The following is a 17,152-nucleotide window of genomic DNA, read 5'->3' as shown; positions in this document are numbered from 1 at the left end:
ACACCCAAAATCTCTTTTCAGCGAAAATGATTTCCAGCTAAAATAAAGTATTCTACAGTATATCATGCTGCATCATAGTTTTGTAAACAGTACATTTACTGATTAACTTTGCTTACTCACTGGGTTTTAATTTAGACCCTTTCACATTTAGAAATAAAACACAGCGATTGGTTCAGCTCAAAATAAAATTTAATTTTCTTTTATTTTTAATAATACACTTTATCACAAAAAAATAAAACAATTGTGCATAGGGGTGGGTGGATGTTCTGCATTCCAAACCTTGATACAAACTGATAATTGTGTCTGCCAATATCTATTCATTTGATGTCTATCTTTTCTCTGTTAGCGATGACCTGGCGGCAAGTATATGAAGATAAAAACAAACAAGTTGAGAAGGCAGCTACCATGAACAGAACGGATGATGTTGTCAAAGGCATGACCTTTTCACAAATTGAACATGAACTTAGAAAAAGGGTTGGTACTTGTATTCAAATAAGCCTTCAGACATGGGTCTGTGTGAACAGACCATTAGACTTGGATGACATGAGTCTGTAAACCCATTAGGTGTGGGTGACATGTGTCACTGAAGCCATTGGACAAGGGTCTGTGCAAAGCAAGTCAATTTCCATTAGGTTAACATATCCTAATAGCAGTAATGAGAGGCCAAAATATGTTCATGGAAAAAAAAAAATAAGCAGCAACATTTTAGGTACAGAAGCTTTAGGGAAGTGACCAAAACCAAACTGATCAGTGTCCCGCAGGGCTCCACCAGCACCCGGGAAGTCAGGATAAGCTCCTTGGCTGCATGAAGGTCACCAACACAGGCACTTACCTGGGGTAAACTGATCAGTGTCCCGCGGGGCTCCACCAGCACCTGGGAATTCAGGATAAGCTCCTTGGCTGCATGAAGGTCGCCAACACAGGCACTTACCTGGGGTAAACTGATCAGTGTCTCGCGGGGCTCCACCAGCACCTGGGAAGTCAGGATAAGCTCCTTGGCTGCATGAAGGTCACCAACACATGCATTTACCTGGGGTTAACCGGGGTAAACCGGCGCTCATTGTTTGTGATTATAATCATATTGTTCACATGTTCTCACCTTTCGAAAAACGACTGACTTTTTACAAGTCCCTGAAAAGGAGTACTGGTACCACTTTTAACAACGGGTGATGTATTCGCTACATTCGCTGCGATGTTTTCAACGACTAGCGCATCTTCATATTTTAATATATTCATGCAATTTGACCCATGTCTGACCTCTAGTCTAGGCAAGATTGGTACTGGGCAATGCTCTGCTAAACTTCGAAATGCTGAATTTAAGTTTCACGATTGAAAAAATAAATAAAATTACTCATTCTATATCACACCAATATTGTACTCCCAACTCACGGCGTACTATGTAATTGTACCATTGTGTTTGTTGTGAATATTTCGTTCTCCTGAATTGTTGTCGTTCGTACCGCCGACCACATGTATGGACATTCATGTGTGAATCACTACTCCTGGAAAAGCCCCGTTCCGGGGAAACTACGGTATTGCAGGGCCATGTCGTGCCGGTTGGGGCATTGGCGGGGCCCTACAGGAAACCGACCAGTTTGATTTCGGTCACTTCCCTTATAGAGGCTACACTCAGGTATTAATCTGTTTTACATTATTCTTTTGTTATCTCTTTTTGCAGTTAAAAGACAACTATGTGAATCTAAAGAAAGCATTTATGGCGTTTGACTACAAAAGAGATGGTTATATTTCAATTGATGATTTGAAGACTATTTTAATTAATTTTACTCTGCCGATGTCAGATCAGTTGTTTTCACAGCTTATGGACAGGTAAGAATTCAACAGTGTTACTTGCAGTATTGATGTATCATAAAAAAACATAATATTTACATGGTGGATTGGTGTCCTTTTTTTTTATATGTGTGTGTCCATCTGTGGGTTTGTCTGTCTGACCGTCTGTCCATCCATCCATCTGTTTGTTTGTTTGCTCTCTTCCTCAGGAATGCTTGGATGGGATTTTAAACTAGGTACAATTACTTACTAGCTTTTACTTATGGTTCAGATTTTCAATCTTGGGATTAGTACGCATAATGTTTGTAAATGTATGTGTAATGTTGTAATTAAGTGTTTAAGTTCACTCTGACATCATTCACTGCATGAGGTCACAAAACTATTATTTGAAATATTTGATTGTCTGAAGTTATTCACATTAATTATGTACTACATGTTCAAATATTGTTCATACACTAGTAAGTTTGAGTAGTGTTTCTCCATGCCTGGATCAATAACAAAGATTTATTCCTACTTTATTACAGTAATTTGCAAATGTTTTAAATATTCCTGCAGCGTATATTCATACTGTCAAGTAATATTCTCAAATTAATTAAATCAATACAGCAACAATCTCAGTACAACTATAAGGAGTGTTTTCACTATCCAATTATGTTCACAGTCACTTGAAATATTGCAGGAATGGTCGTTTACTGTTATTTTAAATTAGTAATTTAATTTTTCAGGATTTGTAACATGTATAACTTTATTTGTTGTTGTTATTTCAGATTTGGTTTCAAAGCATCTCACAAAATACCATGGGAACACTTTCTGGAAAAGTTTCAAGATCCCAGAATTGAAGGCAATGGACAAACCATTCCAATTAAATGGAATCACAAGTATGTAAACACCAAACTATCTCACTACCAATTTCATTTGGCAGGGAGCAGATTGTTAAAGAATGCAATATATTTCCTCTCTCTCTGTTTCTTATTATGTTTTTAATTTATTTTTTTATTTTTAGAGTGAATCCAATTCGTGAAAGTGACAAAAAGATCCAACCAAATGAAATTCTGAAACTTCTTCACAGGCATGTGATCAATATGTATCCATCGCTGAAACAAGCATTTTTATCGTTTGACGATGTAAGTACAATGTCTTCATCTCACGGCCATGGGGATGGAAGTGATAGGAAAGTGGATGGGAGAAATGAGGCATGAAAAATTCACCATCCTTTTTAATATAACTGGTACATTTTTGACTCATTTCATTGCTAAATTTGACGTTGGAATTAAATCAAAAGCACTGAATGAGAGCGAGAGTTCCTAAATAGATTGAACTGCTTGAAAAAAATACCTTATATAATAATATAGGCAAAGGAAAGTTGTAATTTATCAACCTTTAGACCAAATTGATTGGCATTTGCATTTAAAAAAATTATGTAAAATTCAAAAATATCATTAATACTTTTTGTACTGGAAAATAAAAGCTTAGATACCAATATATCTTCAGAATAACAGATTGTGTTTTCTTTGTCTTTGTTCCAGAATCGTGATGGCAGAATTACCAAAAGTGAGCTACGTAAAATAATAGAAACATTCACGATACGACTGACTGATTCTCAATTCAAAGAACTCTTACTTCTATTAGATCCGTATCATGATAATTTTATTGATTATCATCAATTCTTGGATTTGTTTGAAGTTAGGGAGACAGATGTAAGTACTGTTGCCATGGAAATTATTAATTGATCCAGTACATACTGCCCAAGTATTAGGAATATGGAAGGAAAATAAACTTGACTGTCTCGTGTGCTGTTCCTATTATCAGTGCAGTGTCTGCAACTTATCTTAATTTGGACCTTCTAATTGATTGTTTTGTTTAAATAAAGTAAAGTAGATATTTTCTGACAGTGTGGTACATCATCTTATTATAATCAGTTCACCACAGTACATATGTCCAAGTACTACAATCCCATTTGTACATTGTTTTCTAGGAAGGCCATAAGTGGCTGATTTCTGAGCACCGCTACAATGACCAGGCCAAACCAGCCATCTTAGCATGGGAAACAGTGGAAGAGATACTAAGGAAGAAAATAGCGGAATACTGGAAATCTGTCAGTGCTGCATTTGTTGTTGTTGATCCAGAAAAGACAGGACGAATAAGTAAACGCCACCTTAAAAGGATCTTGGAAAATCATGTGTTACCAGTTTCAGATGACCATTTTGAAAAGTTAGTGACAAAAAATTACAAAGTACTTTTAAAAAAAGTTTGACATTTTGATGAATTCAGCTCAAGTAGAGTCATAAAAATGCCTAATATTCATACAAATTTACAGTGTATATCTGCAATATTATAAACTGTATTAAAATCTTCATTATATTAAACATTGTAAATAAAAACTATTATTATTATTATTATTATTGTAGTTGAATGTTGGACATGCTGTGTCACATCATCCAGTTTATGTTTAAAAAATTGGTCTTTATAAAGTTTGATAGATTTGGATAAATTATTATATGTAAATCTAGATAGATAGAAACCACAGTAGTTCCTAGTTTTTAATTATTACAAGAATTTCTAAATAATGGTCAGCCAATCTGACAAATATATATGCTCATAATTGTAAATACATTGTAGCTGTCTTCAGTTGTTACATTTACAATAATGGGTGCTACTTACAAATATTCTCAATAAACGACTGAACTGACTGTTAGTATCATCTGAATAACAGCATTTACATAATCTTCTCATTTAATTTTTTTCTATTTTTACAGAATGTGTAGTTTATGTGATGAAAGTGAAGATGGTAAAATTATGTTTGCAGAGTTCTTAGATCGTCTTGGCGTTGATATTTCACCAGGTGATCTGTACGGAACGAGTACACAGATACATGTCAATAGTGAACTAGCGGAAGTCACTCGCAGAGCTGATATTGACAATAGGTAAGATAGTAAACAATAATATTGCTTCAGTTTAAAAGTTATATATAAATAATTATTCTACACTTTTCACATACAAGGTTGTAATTATGAGAAAAATCCAATAGTAACAGCAGAAATACTTATATTTAATTAAGTTTTATTCTGCACATTGGTTTTATAATTTATATTCAAACTAGTAAAAAGTCTTTTTAAGGCAGCAATTATTAACCAATGTTTGCATATAAATCCAACACTTGTGTTTGTATAGGCAATACCTACTAAATGTGACTCTAAAAATAATCTGATGATGTCTCCATGGAAATAATTATTTTGCTGTGGTGTGTGCTTGATTTTTTAAACAATTCAGATTGTTTTTATCACCTTCAATTCTGAATGTTACAGACTTACACCATACTTTACACCCACATTTAATGAATTTGCCTGATTTCTAGATTACACAACGTACGTAAGAATGCATTAGAAAGGACAACTCAGATGAAAGCAGACGAAGTGATTGTGAGATTGAAAGACCGAATGTCACAACATGACTCTGCAATAAGAGATACATTTCTGAAATACTGTTCTAATGGTAAAACAACATTGACTAAAAAAGAATTCAGAAAGGTAAGAGGTGACATTTTTACACTGTTGCCATTGTAGAAACGTGACAGATAGTGTACATGTATGTTATGCCATGATAGCAAACAACTCTGTTCACTTATGTCTGAAAAAAATATTACTGAAGTTGCCATTTACTGTAGAAAACAAATCTTTAAAAAACACCTCAAAATTTCCAGTCTTATGGTACAGTACATTGTCATAATGTCATATTCTGAATAAAGCCATAAACATAAATAACAAGATAGTTTTATCAAAATGTAAACTGGTATGTAATATCACAACCAACCAATCATATTTGTTCTGTTAGTTCCTTACAAAATTATAGGTTGATTTGTAGTGTAGACTGAACAGTTTATAGTGAACCACTCAATCCCATGGATTGCACCAAAGAATCATGGGACACTATTGTTTATGTTGTTTACAAAGTTAATCTATCTTTTGTTATCCATTGTAATTTTAATCCAGAAAGTAAATTTGTTGTGAGATTAGGCTTAATTGGAAGTGCCCCTTTAAGGCCAGGTAAAAAAATCTCTGTTTCTCGTTTCATGGAAATTTTAAAATGAGGCGGTGAGGTGATTTTTCTCTCTCAGCCTAACGTATGTTAAGTACATGTATAAAGCAAATACAGTATTTCTGTAATTTGTTTGCAGGTCTTGGAAAGTTTTGGAATGTACATGGTGGATGAACATTTCAATGACCTTGTCCTTCGGCTGGGATTTAACAAAGGTCAGCTCAGCTATTCTGATTTTGTCCTAAATTTTGAAGATCCTCGCCGAGCGGGACCTGGTGAAGAGATTCAACGGACTCCAAATCATCGGTACAATAAACTTGATATGCAACTGATGAGTGCGTTGGAAGTAGAGGCACAGTTACGAGACAAACTACGAGAGGGGTTTTCAGTAAGTATGCTAGTAGAACTGTGATTATAGAGAGGAGAGGGGAGATGGAAACTAGAAGAACTGTGAGTACTGGTACCGGTACAGAGTAGGGCAGTATGACTTTTCATGAAATGCAATGCAAGACTACTGAGATAGTCTTTCATAGTTCAGTGAGAATGTTTTTATTTTTGCATCATTGAACTACCAATACCATATTCTGTGAGAATAAAATCACGTCCAGCCAAACTGCAATGAAGAGTCAGTTTTTCGCTGTAGTTTTGCACTTATTCACTTATAACCAATCATGACTAGTGATCTACGTTACCCTCTGACATTTTAGTTTTAAGACTATTTATGTCATGTGACTTATTATTAGTCTGAATAAACATGAATTGTGGTAAATACATTGTATGCCCTAAAAGTAATAATTTCAGTGATCTTTACAGTGTCTCAATCTGATTAAAATCTGATAGTGTACAGACTTTAATTATTTTGGCTATAAACTTATTTTAATTTTATTTTTTATTAATGCCTTTTTGTTTTACTTTGATTTTTATTTTGTGATTTTTTTTAATTCCGCCCTATCTACATCTGATCCGACGCCTATGTAAGTCCCCTTCAAATCTCGCCTAAGTAACAACCAATCACAGCCCCCCTTTTATACAGGCTGTCAGTTGTATACGGGCAATCTTTTTGTACATTATATTTTGCCCACTTAAATAACCCATTAATAGAAAATTGCTAGTATATTTTTATTTACAAAAGAAATTCCACAGCATTTTACAATTTTTGTCATTACATTGAATATTTTTTTCACTTTCAACAAATGTGTACACTTCCAGATACATCTTCGCCAGCCAAGGTTCGTTCATTCAGTCATTGCTTCAATTTTACATCAAACACTGAGCATAATTATCTAGAATGGAAGCAAAAAAATAAGTAAATCGTAATGATTAGAACACTGTAAACAGCTATAGTAAACAATGCAAACTGATTTTAAATTGTATAACGGTCACCGGCCCACGGCATCGACGCAGAAAATTGGAGCAACAAAATATTTCCTGATCAATTGCGATGTGTTCCAAATACAAAATATTTTATTCCAGTCCAAATCAGCTCAATTACTTTAATAAAGAGTTATTGTATAATGTACAAAATGTTGATACAATTTGATGAATATTTACAGCTTCAATACCGTAGACGATGTAACATAAAAATGACTTTCGTTGCATTTGACAATGATAAACTTACTGAAAAGCCATGTTTTTCTCGGTCGCTAACGTCGGTATAATCCGCCATTTTATTTGAGTGTGTTTGCCACCTGATTCTGCCCGGTGACGTCATCATGTGCGCTATAGAAGGAGGTCTGTGATTCGTTGACTAAAATCGTTGATAGTGGGTCTCGTTGAAATCTCGTTACATAGGCATTGGGTCAGATGTATGTAGGGCGGAATTAAAAAAAACCACGAAATCAAAATCAAAGTAAAATATTAATAAAATAAAAAGGCATTAATAACAAAAGTAATAAAAAATAAAATTAAATTAAGTTTATAGCCAAAATAATTAAAGCCCGTACACTACATCAGATTTTAATCAGATTGACAGTGTCTGAAAGCTGGCGATTGTTTTCCATTCGATTTTCTGTTTACTAATGCTTTTGTATCAATGTATTGTGTGGATACTGCAATTTTAAACACTATCGATTCTGGAACCTATCGATCCTCAGATATATCCATGTATTCATACATATTCATTAAATATGTCACATCATCTAAGGGTATTTGAATAATCAGAACCTTTAATTCTTTTCTTTCCAGGATCTACGCCAGGCATTTTACAAACTTGATGACGATCATAATGGCCTTGTGAGAAGGGAAGATTTTCGTCATCTCCTTGACTCATTCATGTTCCACATGACAGATGAAGAATTTAATAAATTGATGGGTAGTTTAGGAATCGGTAAACGAACCAAACTCAGCTATAAAGACTTCTTGGCAAAGTTTCAGCTGACTGACAATGCAGAGGGGCATCCATGGTTGAATTCCACTCACAGGTAACAATTTAATAACTGTTTAACCGTTTTGTCTGTTGGTGGTTAGAAGGTATCGAAGGAGTCACCGGTGGTAATTAGTGCAAGTCGCGCCCAGGAAAAACCTCATACTTGTGATTTTTAGTCCCCGTTCGGATGCAGTTCGAAAATGGAGACTTATGTTTTGACCTTCGTGTGTCCGTGCGTGCGTGCGTGTGTGTGTGCGTCTGTGCGTGCGTCCAAACCTGTATCTTAGAAATGCCTGGACCAATCACAATCAAACTTCACACATACATCATACATGATAGTATACATATGCACGTCAATTTGTTTCACGATCTGATTCAAGATGGCCGAATGGTGGCCATTTTTGTGCTAAAAATCATCAAAAACAAGCATTTCTCAGCTATAAACAGATGGATTTTGTTCAAACTTGGTATATACATTAGACATTATAGGACCTTGATGCACATCATTTTGTTTTACGATCTGATTCAAGATGGTCGAATGGCGGCCATTTTTGTGCTAAAAAATCATCAAAATCAAGCATTTCTCGGCTGTTTACAGTTGGATTTTGTTCAAACTTGATATATACATTAGACATTATAGGACCTTGATGCAAATAATTTTGTTTTTTAGATAAGATTCAAAATGGCCGACTGGCAGCTATTTTGTTTTAATGAATGTGGTTCTCGTGCCATATCTCTGACTTGCTTTCACTGATTATGTTCAAATTTTAAATATTCATTATACATCATGTCATAGATAGACAGATATATTGGTTTGACGATCCTATTCAAAATGGCCAAATGGTGGCCATTTTTGTGCTAAAAAATCATCAAATATCAAGCATTTATGGATGGATTTCGTTCATAATCATATTCCTGACATGTTTATATTCCAGCTATATTACTATAAACAAAACTATATATCCTGAATTTGATAACTAACGGGGACTGTGCCATGCATGGCTTGTCATTAAAAGAGCACATTGGATTGTGGGAAAATCAATGTTTATCAATACAAATGTCGCACATGCGCAGTGTGACGACTGCCATGCTTTAAGTATGATTTTTTTCTTTTTACTACTGTTTTTGTCATTTTGTTTTGATATTATAAAAGCCCCACATAGATCATAGAAAGTATGCTTCATCCAAAAATTTGACTCAGAATGCTTGTTTCAAACAGCAAAGCAAGTTTTTTGATTGATTGATTCACTCTGAAAATGATAGCAAAAGTTTGTGTGTTGTTTTAATCATATTGCCAAGTGTGCTTGCTACAGTACGGTAGCTGACAAGGGTACTAGTATTGTCAAATAAAATGTATCAATTATAACCATTGAGACATGCATCTTGATTGGCTTGAGAAGCTTTCCCCCCTTTCTATTGACCAATAAAATTTCTTGATACATTACAGGTACAACCATATAAAAGACCCTACAGAGTTGGCAGCAGACCAAGTTCATGAGATTCTTCTGTCCAAGGCAAAGAGGAACTATGCAGACTTAGCAAAGGCATTCCGTAGTATCGATAAACGTGGCAATGGTGTCATCAAGAAACGGGAATTGAGAGAATTACTTTATACATTTATGCTTCCCATGACAAAGAAAGAATTTGATAAGCTGTGGATCAGGTAGGAAGCATTCCTATGTATAGTGGACTCCATGTAATAATATTATTAATATTAATGTTAAAATGGTGACTATAGTTTTCCCAAGTTATTAAAATCAGTATCCCTTCAGGAAATGGATTTTAATTTGCTAACAAATATAAGTTTAACTAAATATGACAGTATAATTATGCATCACCCCTTACTTGAAATGAACTAATCCATGCCATGGGATATACCAATAAATCTATGGGGGTGACAAACTACCATAATTTCTGCTGTCTAGAATACGATCACATTTTCATGTTTTGTTAATCCTTCTTCATGCTAACATTTCAGATATGACCCTGAGTATAAGAATCACATTGATCATCGTCATTTCCTTGCTATGATGGGACTTGGTATGGCATTTGCACCTGGTGATGATGAAGGAACCAGTCGTCGTATCATTGAAGACAGTTATCAAGCGTTAGACGCACACCATGAGAACCAAGTACAGAAACATCGTGCAATAACACTGAACCAAGCCCGTTCGTCACAGTCTTTGACATCTGATCAGCTGATCCAAAGGCTGAAAGACAGATTCCGGGACCACTACTCGACATTCCAGGATGCTTTCCAAAAATCTGATAAGATTAAAGATGGCAAGATATCAATATCTGAACTTCAGAAAATTCTTGTTGATCTTAATTACCTAGTCGATGACGAGACCTTCTTTGAATTCCTTGACAAGTAAGTATTCTTTAATAAACAACCGTTTTTTTTAGAATTGGGAAAAGATTAGACAGAGCACAAGTCATTTTCAGAAATTCTAGTAAATAAATGGCGGTGGTTGTCACAATATATCATATTTGATATGGGTAAAATATAATATAAAATTCTAAAATATAATATAAAATAATACTACTATAATATAATAATGATTATTTAGTAATATTATTTATATAGTAATAAATCCAAATTTAACAAATGCTGCACCAAGATTGTTGATACAGTCAAACCTGTGTTAGTGACTACCAGTACCTCTATATAAAGACCTCATGCCTGTAATGATCATTTTTAGGCAGACCTAAGACATAACATACAGTATGAGAAACTCTGTGTATAAAGACCACCTGTCTTATAGTGTAACCATCGATACAGCAATATTTTTTTGTAGATTTTCTTTTGTTTAGAGACCAAAGTAATAATTAGCATTCTATTTCTAAAACAATTTTTAATTTCTGCAAACTTATCAGATTTTCATCAGCTCAAATAAACATTTTTGTTGCAACAGTACTGTTTCATTATTTACTGCATAAATAAAATCCAATCTCACTATAAAGACCATGTAAATGCATGGGTTTTTTTGGGAGGTCTGACTGTATTATGGATGTGTATTGCATCCTTAGGATTGGCATGCCAACAAATAAGACAAGGTTGTCATATGAACAGTTCCTGTCTGCATTTGACGAGGCACAAGAACCAAGGTATAAGAAAAAGAACAAACCGGAAGTGACTGTAGAAAGTTTCTCTACATTACAACCTGAGAAAGCATTGAAGAAGTTGAAGCGTATAGTTTACAGTGATAGAGATGTACTAAGAGCTGTGAGTAGTCAAATATTTGTGTATTTGTTTGTATGACATTTTAGGAACAGTGCATTAGTCTTAAAAATAACTTTTAAAATAACTATTTTTCAATCAATTACATTAAAATTTCATCTCAAGAAAAGTTAGGCCATATGGTGCATTTTTGTCAATATTCTCCAATTTGTTGATACATACTAGTGTACTGAGTCAAACACAAGGCTCTACTATGATTGACAAGGGCTGAGCAATTCCAGAACGACACAGGTTGTAGATCACTGTTAATAAATGCTGATTGAGTCATCCTATAGCATGCCTGCAAATGATCAAGGAATATCCAACCATAATCAACTATGGTCTGGTTTGCTGTCCATTGATGACCAGGGTCTAGTTTGACTCTTGCATTTGATAGTCAACCATAGTAGTTGATGGAGGGACCAGCCACTGACTTTTGAATGTATGTTGTTTCATTGATTTATTGTTTTCAATTCTCAGGCATTCAACTCATTTGATCGTGATCACCAAGGTCGTCTTAGTGCAGGAGAATTCCGCCGTATTTTGGATCATTTCTGCTTCAAGCTGACAGACAAGCAGTTCAAATTGCTGATGACTAAGGTCAAAGTTCATTCTGATCTCTCCATTGATTGGTTGCAGTTCCTAGATGACTTTAGTTGTGATGATAGAACAGTAAGTACATTTATTTTCCTTCAGCAGATTTCTGGCATGAGATATAGTGGTTCACATCTGTTCATCTGTATGGAACCACATCAGGAGCGCTATTGCAAATAAAAACATTCACACAGTGTTATATTGAAGAAATTGCATACTAGATCTGATCAATATGTCATGACCATATATGGTCATTAAAAAATACATAAATATCATATCTAAAGCACTATTGCAGATAGATATATTCAACCAGTGCTTTATTTAAACTTCATCAATAAATGTAATTTTTCAGTCACTTCATTATTTTGAAAAATGTCTGTGTTGAAATCTCTAGGTACAAGTTTCAAACATACAAACTAATTTAATTACTTTCTAAATTGGGAATTGTACTTTCAGCTGCATCTCAAAAACCACCTTTCACATTGTACACTGTGAGTTCACAGGTCTCATTAGCTTTAAATACAATACATATTTATAATATTAGGGTAATTAGTTACATTTGCATATTTTATTCCCAAGGAATAATTATAGTAGTGTATAAATAATTAATATTAAGTACTTCCTAAGTGGACTCGTATGTCTAAAGCTTGAATGCATACCTGTGTGCTATTTACACACCCAACACAATCACTTCACATAGTCACGCCAGTTTGCTGGGGATTTACCATCTCTGATGGTTTTCATATTTCTATATATGATAAACATGTGACTTTTAATTATTCAAAACGATGTTCGCATTTTTGGAAGCAATGTGAGAAAATGATTTTTGAGGTTGTCAATAGATAACAATGTAAAAGTTGTTATTATTGAATTGCGCAGGTTGCACAGAATTGGTTGGAATCTGTTCAGAAAGTAGCCAAAGATGCATCACCTCGACCAATGGGAGTTGATGAAATCCAGATGAGGTTGCAAGAGATTATTAGCGCTCGGTTTTACCAGTTTGCAGAAAGGTTTTCTGAGATTGATTATGCAAAGATTGGAGTGATCGCTAAAGACGACTTCAGAGATGTAATACAAGATAGTGCTTTTCGGCTTACAGACTCACAGGTAAATTGATCTCACTGACTGCCCAGTAAAAGTTTCCACTCAAATGACAACAAAGTTATCATATTTCCCATAATAGTTGGAGTTACTAAATCACATAGTAAGTTTTTACTGCGATAGAATTTTGCGATTTTCTTGAAAATTTTGTACAAAATTAAGCTTTTTACAGTATTTTTTCTGGATTCATAGATTTTATAATTTCACCCAAAAAATGAGAAGTGAGAATAACACTGTTTCAATTAATAAATTATTTGGAATCCATGTGTTTGTCATGTTGTATGTTTGTCATGTTGTGTGTTTGTCATGTTGTGTGTTTGTCATGTTGTGTGTTTGTCATGTTGTGTGTTTGTCATGTTGTGTGTTTGTCATGTTGTGTGTTTGTCATGTTGTGTGTTTGTCATGTTGTGTGTTTGCCATGTTGTGTGTTTGTCATGTTGTGTGTTTGTCATGTTGTGTGTTTGTCATGTTGTGTGTTTGTCATGTTGTGTGTTTGTCATGTTGTGTGTTTGTCATGTTGTGTGTTTGTCATGTTGTGTGTTTGTCATGTTGTGTGTTTGTCATGTTGTGTGTTTGTCATGTTGTGTGTTTGTCTATCTGCTCGTGTACATTAATTTATTTCTTTCAAACTTGCTACAAAGACAATTTATGATATCATACATACATGTTAATTTTGTTTTTAATCAAATATGGCTGACTGCCAACCATATTTTGGATGTAAAATAGTCCTAATACATGAATAATACACAATTTAAATACACAATTTAAATAATACACAATTTAAATATATGTATTACTGTTTTCATGCTGCCGATACAAAGGTTGAATAAACATTATTATTAATATTATTATTATTATTATTATTATTATTATTATTATTATTATTATTATGAATGTGTATCTCAAATTCTTTTTAGCTTAATCCTGGTGATTTGATTCTAAAATGTTGAAGGCACCTGAATTATTAACAGGAACTATGTCATTTACAATGCCTTGTATTCATGTTTGTTTATTGCCTTATTATCTTATATAGTTTGAAAAACTCTGGTCTACACTTGATATCAACAAATTTGGAAACTTGGAATATCGTAAATTCCTGAACAAGTTTTCTACCACATTACCGAATGGTTATGATCCACCTGGTACTGCGATGTCCAGACCATCAACTTCGGCAACAATGCGCAGCGGTAGTAGAATGAGCCGCATGGTAAGTAATGGAAAACTTTAGATTCCTGCTGATAGGATATTCTGAATAATAACAACATGCATAAAGCAATCCAGTTTCATTTTTACCTCGATAATGTTTTATGAATTGCAATTTCAATTTGTCTCTTGTGAAATAATGGTTATAAACATTGTGTTGCTATGGTAACATCTCACTTCTAAGGTAACATACATTGTATTGCTATAAGTAGTACTACTGTAAAGTTTTGAATCATGCAAAAATCAGGGGAATGAAAACAAATTTTCTCCTTTATGACATCACTTGGTCAGATTATGATTCAATCATATTTGTGGTCCTAAATTGGTTTCTGACGAAGCCCTTGAAATGATGTCTTGATTCTTACTATTATCGTCTCTCCACAGTCCGATTTGTATGGTCGCCGTACGACAACACCAATGGTAAATGCTGAGAACATTGAGAGAAAACTAAAAGATAAAATCTACAAATATTGGCAAGACATCCAGAAAATGTGTCGACTGAAAGATGACAATGACAGCGGTGAAATTGACATTTATGATTTCAGAGGTGAGTTTGTTAAAATAATTAAAATTATAAAAACAATAGACAACACATGTATGAGTGTCTACACACTTATTTTTAAATATTTTAACATTGCCATGTGCTGGCCCATGGAGATATTCTCAGGATTTTCACTGCCTTGCAACCACAACCAGTGGAAACAATGGTCGAAAACTCACAAAAAACAGTACATGTGCAACATGTATAAATTTAGTTGTTCTCATAGTTTGTGCTGTGACTGGACTTTAGCGGTTTTCATCGGTCAGTGCATAGCAATACATGGTATAATGTGCGTCATAGCAATGTAGAACGTTCATGGCTCGCTGCCACAGAGAATGCAAGAATGCATAGCCACTTGGTGACCATGTACAGATTTGGTTTCAGCATTCAGTATTCTACATTACCAAGTACATGTACATGTTTTTTTAATTTTGTTATGAGAGTGCTTTCCAATTTATGTAATTTACTTAACTCTGTTTTATCATCAGATATTATGGAACAGTTTCAGCTTTATCTGCCAGCGGATGAATTCCAACAACTCATGCAGAAATATGATTTACAAGAAAATGGAAAGTAAGTTGATTAATGTGTGGCTTAATGATCCATCACAGACTTAGATGAAATGTATGATGGGATATGTCAACCATGAAATGTATGATGGGATATGTCCATCATAAACTTAGATGAAATGTATGATGGGATATGTCCACCATAAACTTAGATGAAATGTATGATGGGATATGTCCACCATAAACTTAGGTGAAATGTATGATGGGATATGTCCGTCCACCATAAACTTAGATGAAATGTATGATGGAATATGTCCACCATAAACTTAGATGAAATGTATGATGGGATATGTCCATCATAAACTTGGATAAAATGTATGATGGGATATGTCCATCATAAATTTAGATGAAATGTATGATGGGATATGTCAACCATAAACTTAGATGAAATGTATGATAGGATATGTCCATCATAAACTTAGATGAAATGTATGATGGGATATGTCCATCATAAACTTAGATGAAATGTATGATGGGATATGTCCATCATAAATTTAGATGAAATGTATGATGGGATATGTCCACCATAAACTTAGATGAAATGTATGATGGGATATGTCCACCATAAACTTAGATGAAATGTATGATGGGATATGTCCATCATAAACTTAGATGAAATGTATGATAGGATATGTCCATCATAAACTTAGATGAAATGTATGATGGGATATGTCAACCATAAACTTAGATGAAATGTATGATAGGATATGTCCATCATAAACTTAGATGAAATGTATGATAGGATATGTCCATCATAAACTTAGATGAAATGTATGATGGGATATGTCAACCATAAACTTAGATGAAATGTATGATAGGATATGTCCATCATAAACTTAGATGAAATGTATGATGGGATATGTCCACCATAAACTTAGATGAAATGTATGATGGGATATGTCCACCACTTATTGATGTTCTCATGTTGTTTTCGCTGCAAAAATTTTTCACGATTTGATGGAAGTCAAATTTAAGGAAATCGCTGACTCCGCTGTCTAAATTGTCCCAGATGTCCTGACAGTATTACTATAGGGTGCCACACTGTGGTGTGATTTGTGTAATTTGGCATTAATGAGCCAAATTGATCAGCACTAGTTTGTGATTTGATGTGACATCATTTATATATATTTAAAATTCAAATTATACACTTATTTTTTATTTACTCATTTGTTTATATATCAACTTCATTTGTATATTATCTGTATATATGTTTTATAGTGAAATAAACTTCATTCATTTTCCGCGAGTTATTTCAATTATAAACAAAAATACTTACAGTGACGTCCTCAGAAGCATGCCTATAACTGTAGTGTTGTTTTCTATTTTAGATTTAATTATAATTCCTTCCTGCGTAATTTTGTTCTACGATTAAAACCAATCACAGAAGAAGAGTCAACAGATAATACAGATAGATTGTTACAGAGAAAACAGATCCATCCAACCAGGGTGCCGGTGAGTTAAATTTGTAGTAAATGTATGGACTTGATACCTTGGCTCATTTCATTGATAGCGCCCTCTATGGCAGATAATGAATTATTGGCTTGTTCCTGGACTTAATGCACAAAGCCACTAGTATGAACATTTTGATTGGTCAATCAAGTATTAATTTACATGATATAATTTTTTCCTGTACACTTTGTAAAATACCTGTGTTGTGTTTGTTCTGTTAGAACCTTATATCTAATAGAAGCATTTTTACTGAATCAATTCCACTGAATTTTTACCATAGAAACACT

General features: G+C 34.0%; 1 protein-coding gene across 1 annotated transcript in view; it reads left to right on the top strand.

The window, feature by feature from the left end:
* LOC102802305 (EF-hand calcium-binding domain-containing protein 6-like) overlaps window positions 1-17,152 on the top strand; it is a 34,093-nt gene that overhangs the window by 13,566 nt on the left and 3,375 nt on the right. The window contains exons 6-24 of the mRNA XM_006816174.3: window positions 347-474; window positions 1,679-1,827; window positions 2,556-2,666; window positions 2,792-2,912; window positions 3,315-3,485; window positions 3,764-3,999; window positions 4,545-4,712; window positions 5,144-5,315; window positions 5,963-6,211; window positions 8,008-8,243; window positions 9,636-9,851; window positions 10,167-10,559; window positions 11,219-11,414; window positions 11,889-12,080; window positions 12,882-13,109; window positions 14,137-14,310; window positions 14,691-14,853; window positions 15,336-15,420; window positions 16,745-16,868. Of these exons, the coding sequence (XP_006816237.1) occupies window positions 347-474; window positions 1,679-1,827; window positions 2,556-2,666; window positions 2,792-2,912; window positions 3,315-3,485; window positions 3,764-3,999; window positions 4,545-4,712; window positions 5,144-5,315; window positions 5,963-6,211; window positions 8,008-8,243; window positions 9,636-9,851; window positions 10,167-10,559; window positions 11,219-11,414; window positions 11,889-12,080; window positions 12,882-13,109; window positions 14,137-14,310; window positions 14,691-14,853; window positions 15,336-15,420; window positions 16,745-16,868 (3,512 nt within the window). The remainder of the gene's footprint in view (window positions 1-346; window positions 475-1,678; window positions 1,828-2,555; window positions 2,667-2,791; window positions 2,913-3,314; window positions 3,486-3,763; window positions 4,000-4,544; window positions 4,713-5,143; window positions 5,316-5,962; window positions 6,212-8,007; window positions 8,244-9,635; window positions 9,852-10,166; window positions 10,560-11,218; window positions 11,415-11,888; window positions 12,081-12,881; window positions 13,110-14,136; window positions 14,311-14,690; window positions 14,854-15,335; window positions 15,421-16,744; window positions 16,869-17,152) is intronic.

This window comes from Saccoglossus kowalevskii, chromosome 12 (assembly GCF_978046115.1).
Source record: "Saccoglossus kowalevskii chromosome 12, keSacKowa6.1, whole genome shotgun sequence".
In the NCBI taxonomy this organism is placed as follows: Eukaryota; Metazoa; Hemichordata; class Enteropneusta; family Harrimaniidae; genus Saccoglossus; species Saccoglossus kowalevskii.
Note: the sequence above shows the minus strand (reverse complement) of the source record. Positions and strands in the feature narration are given on the sequence as shown.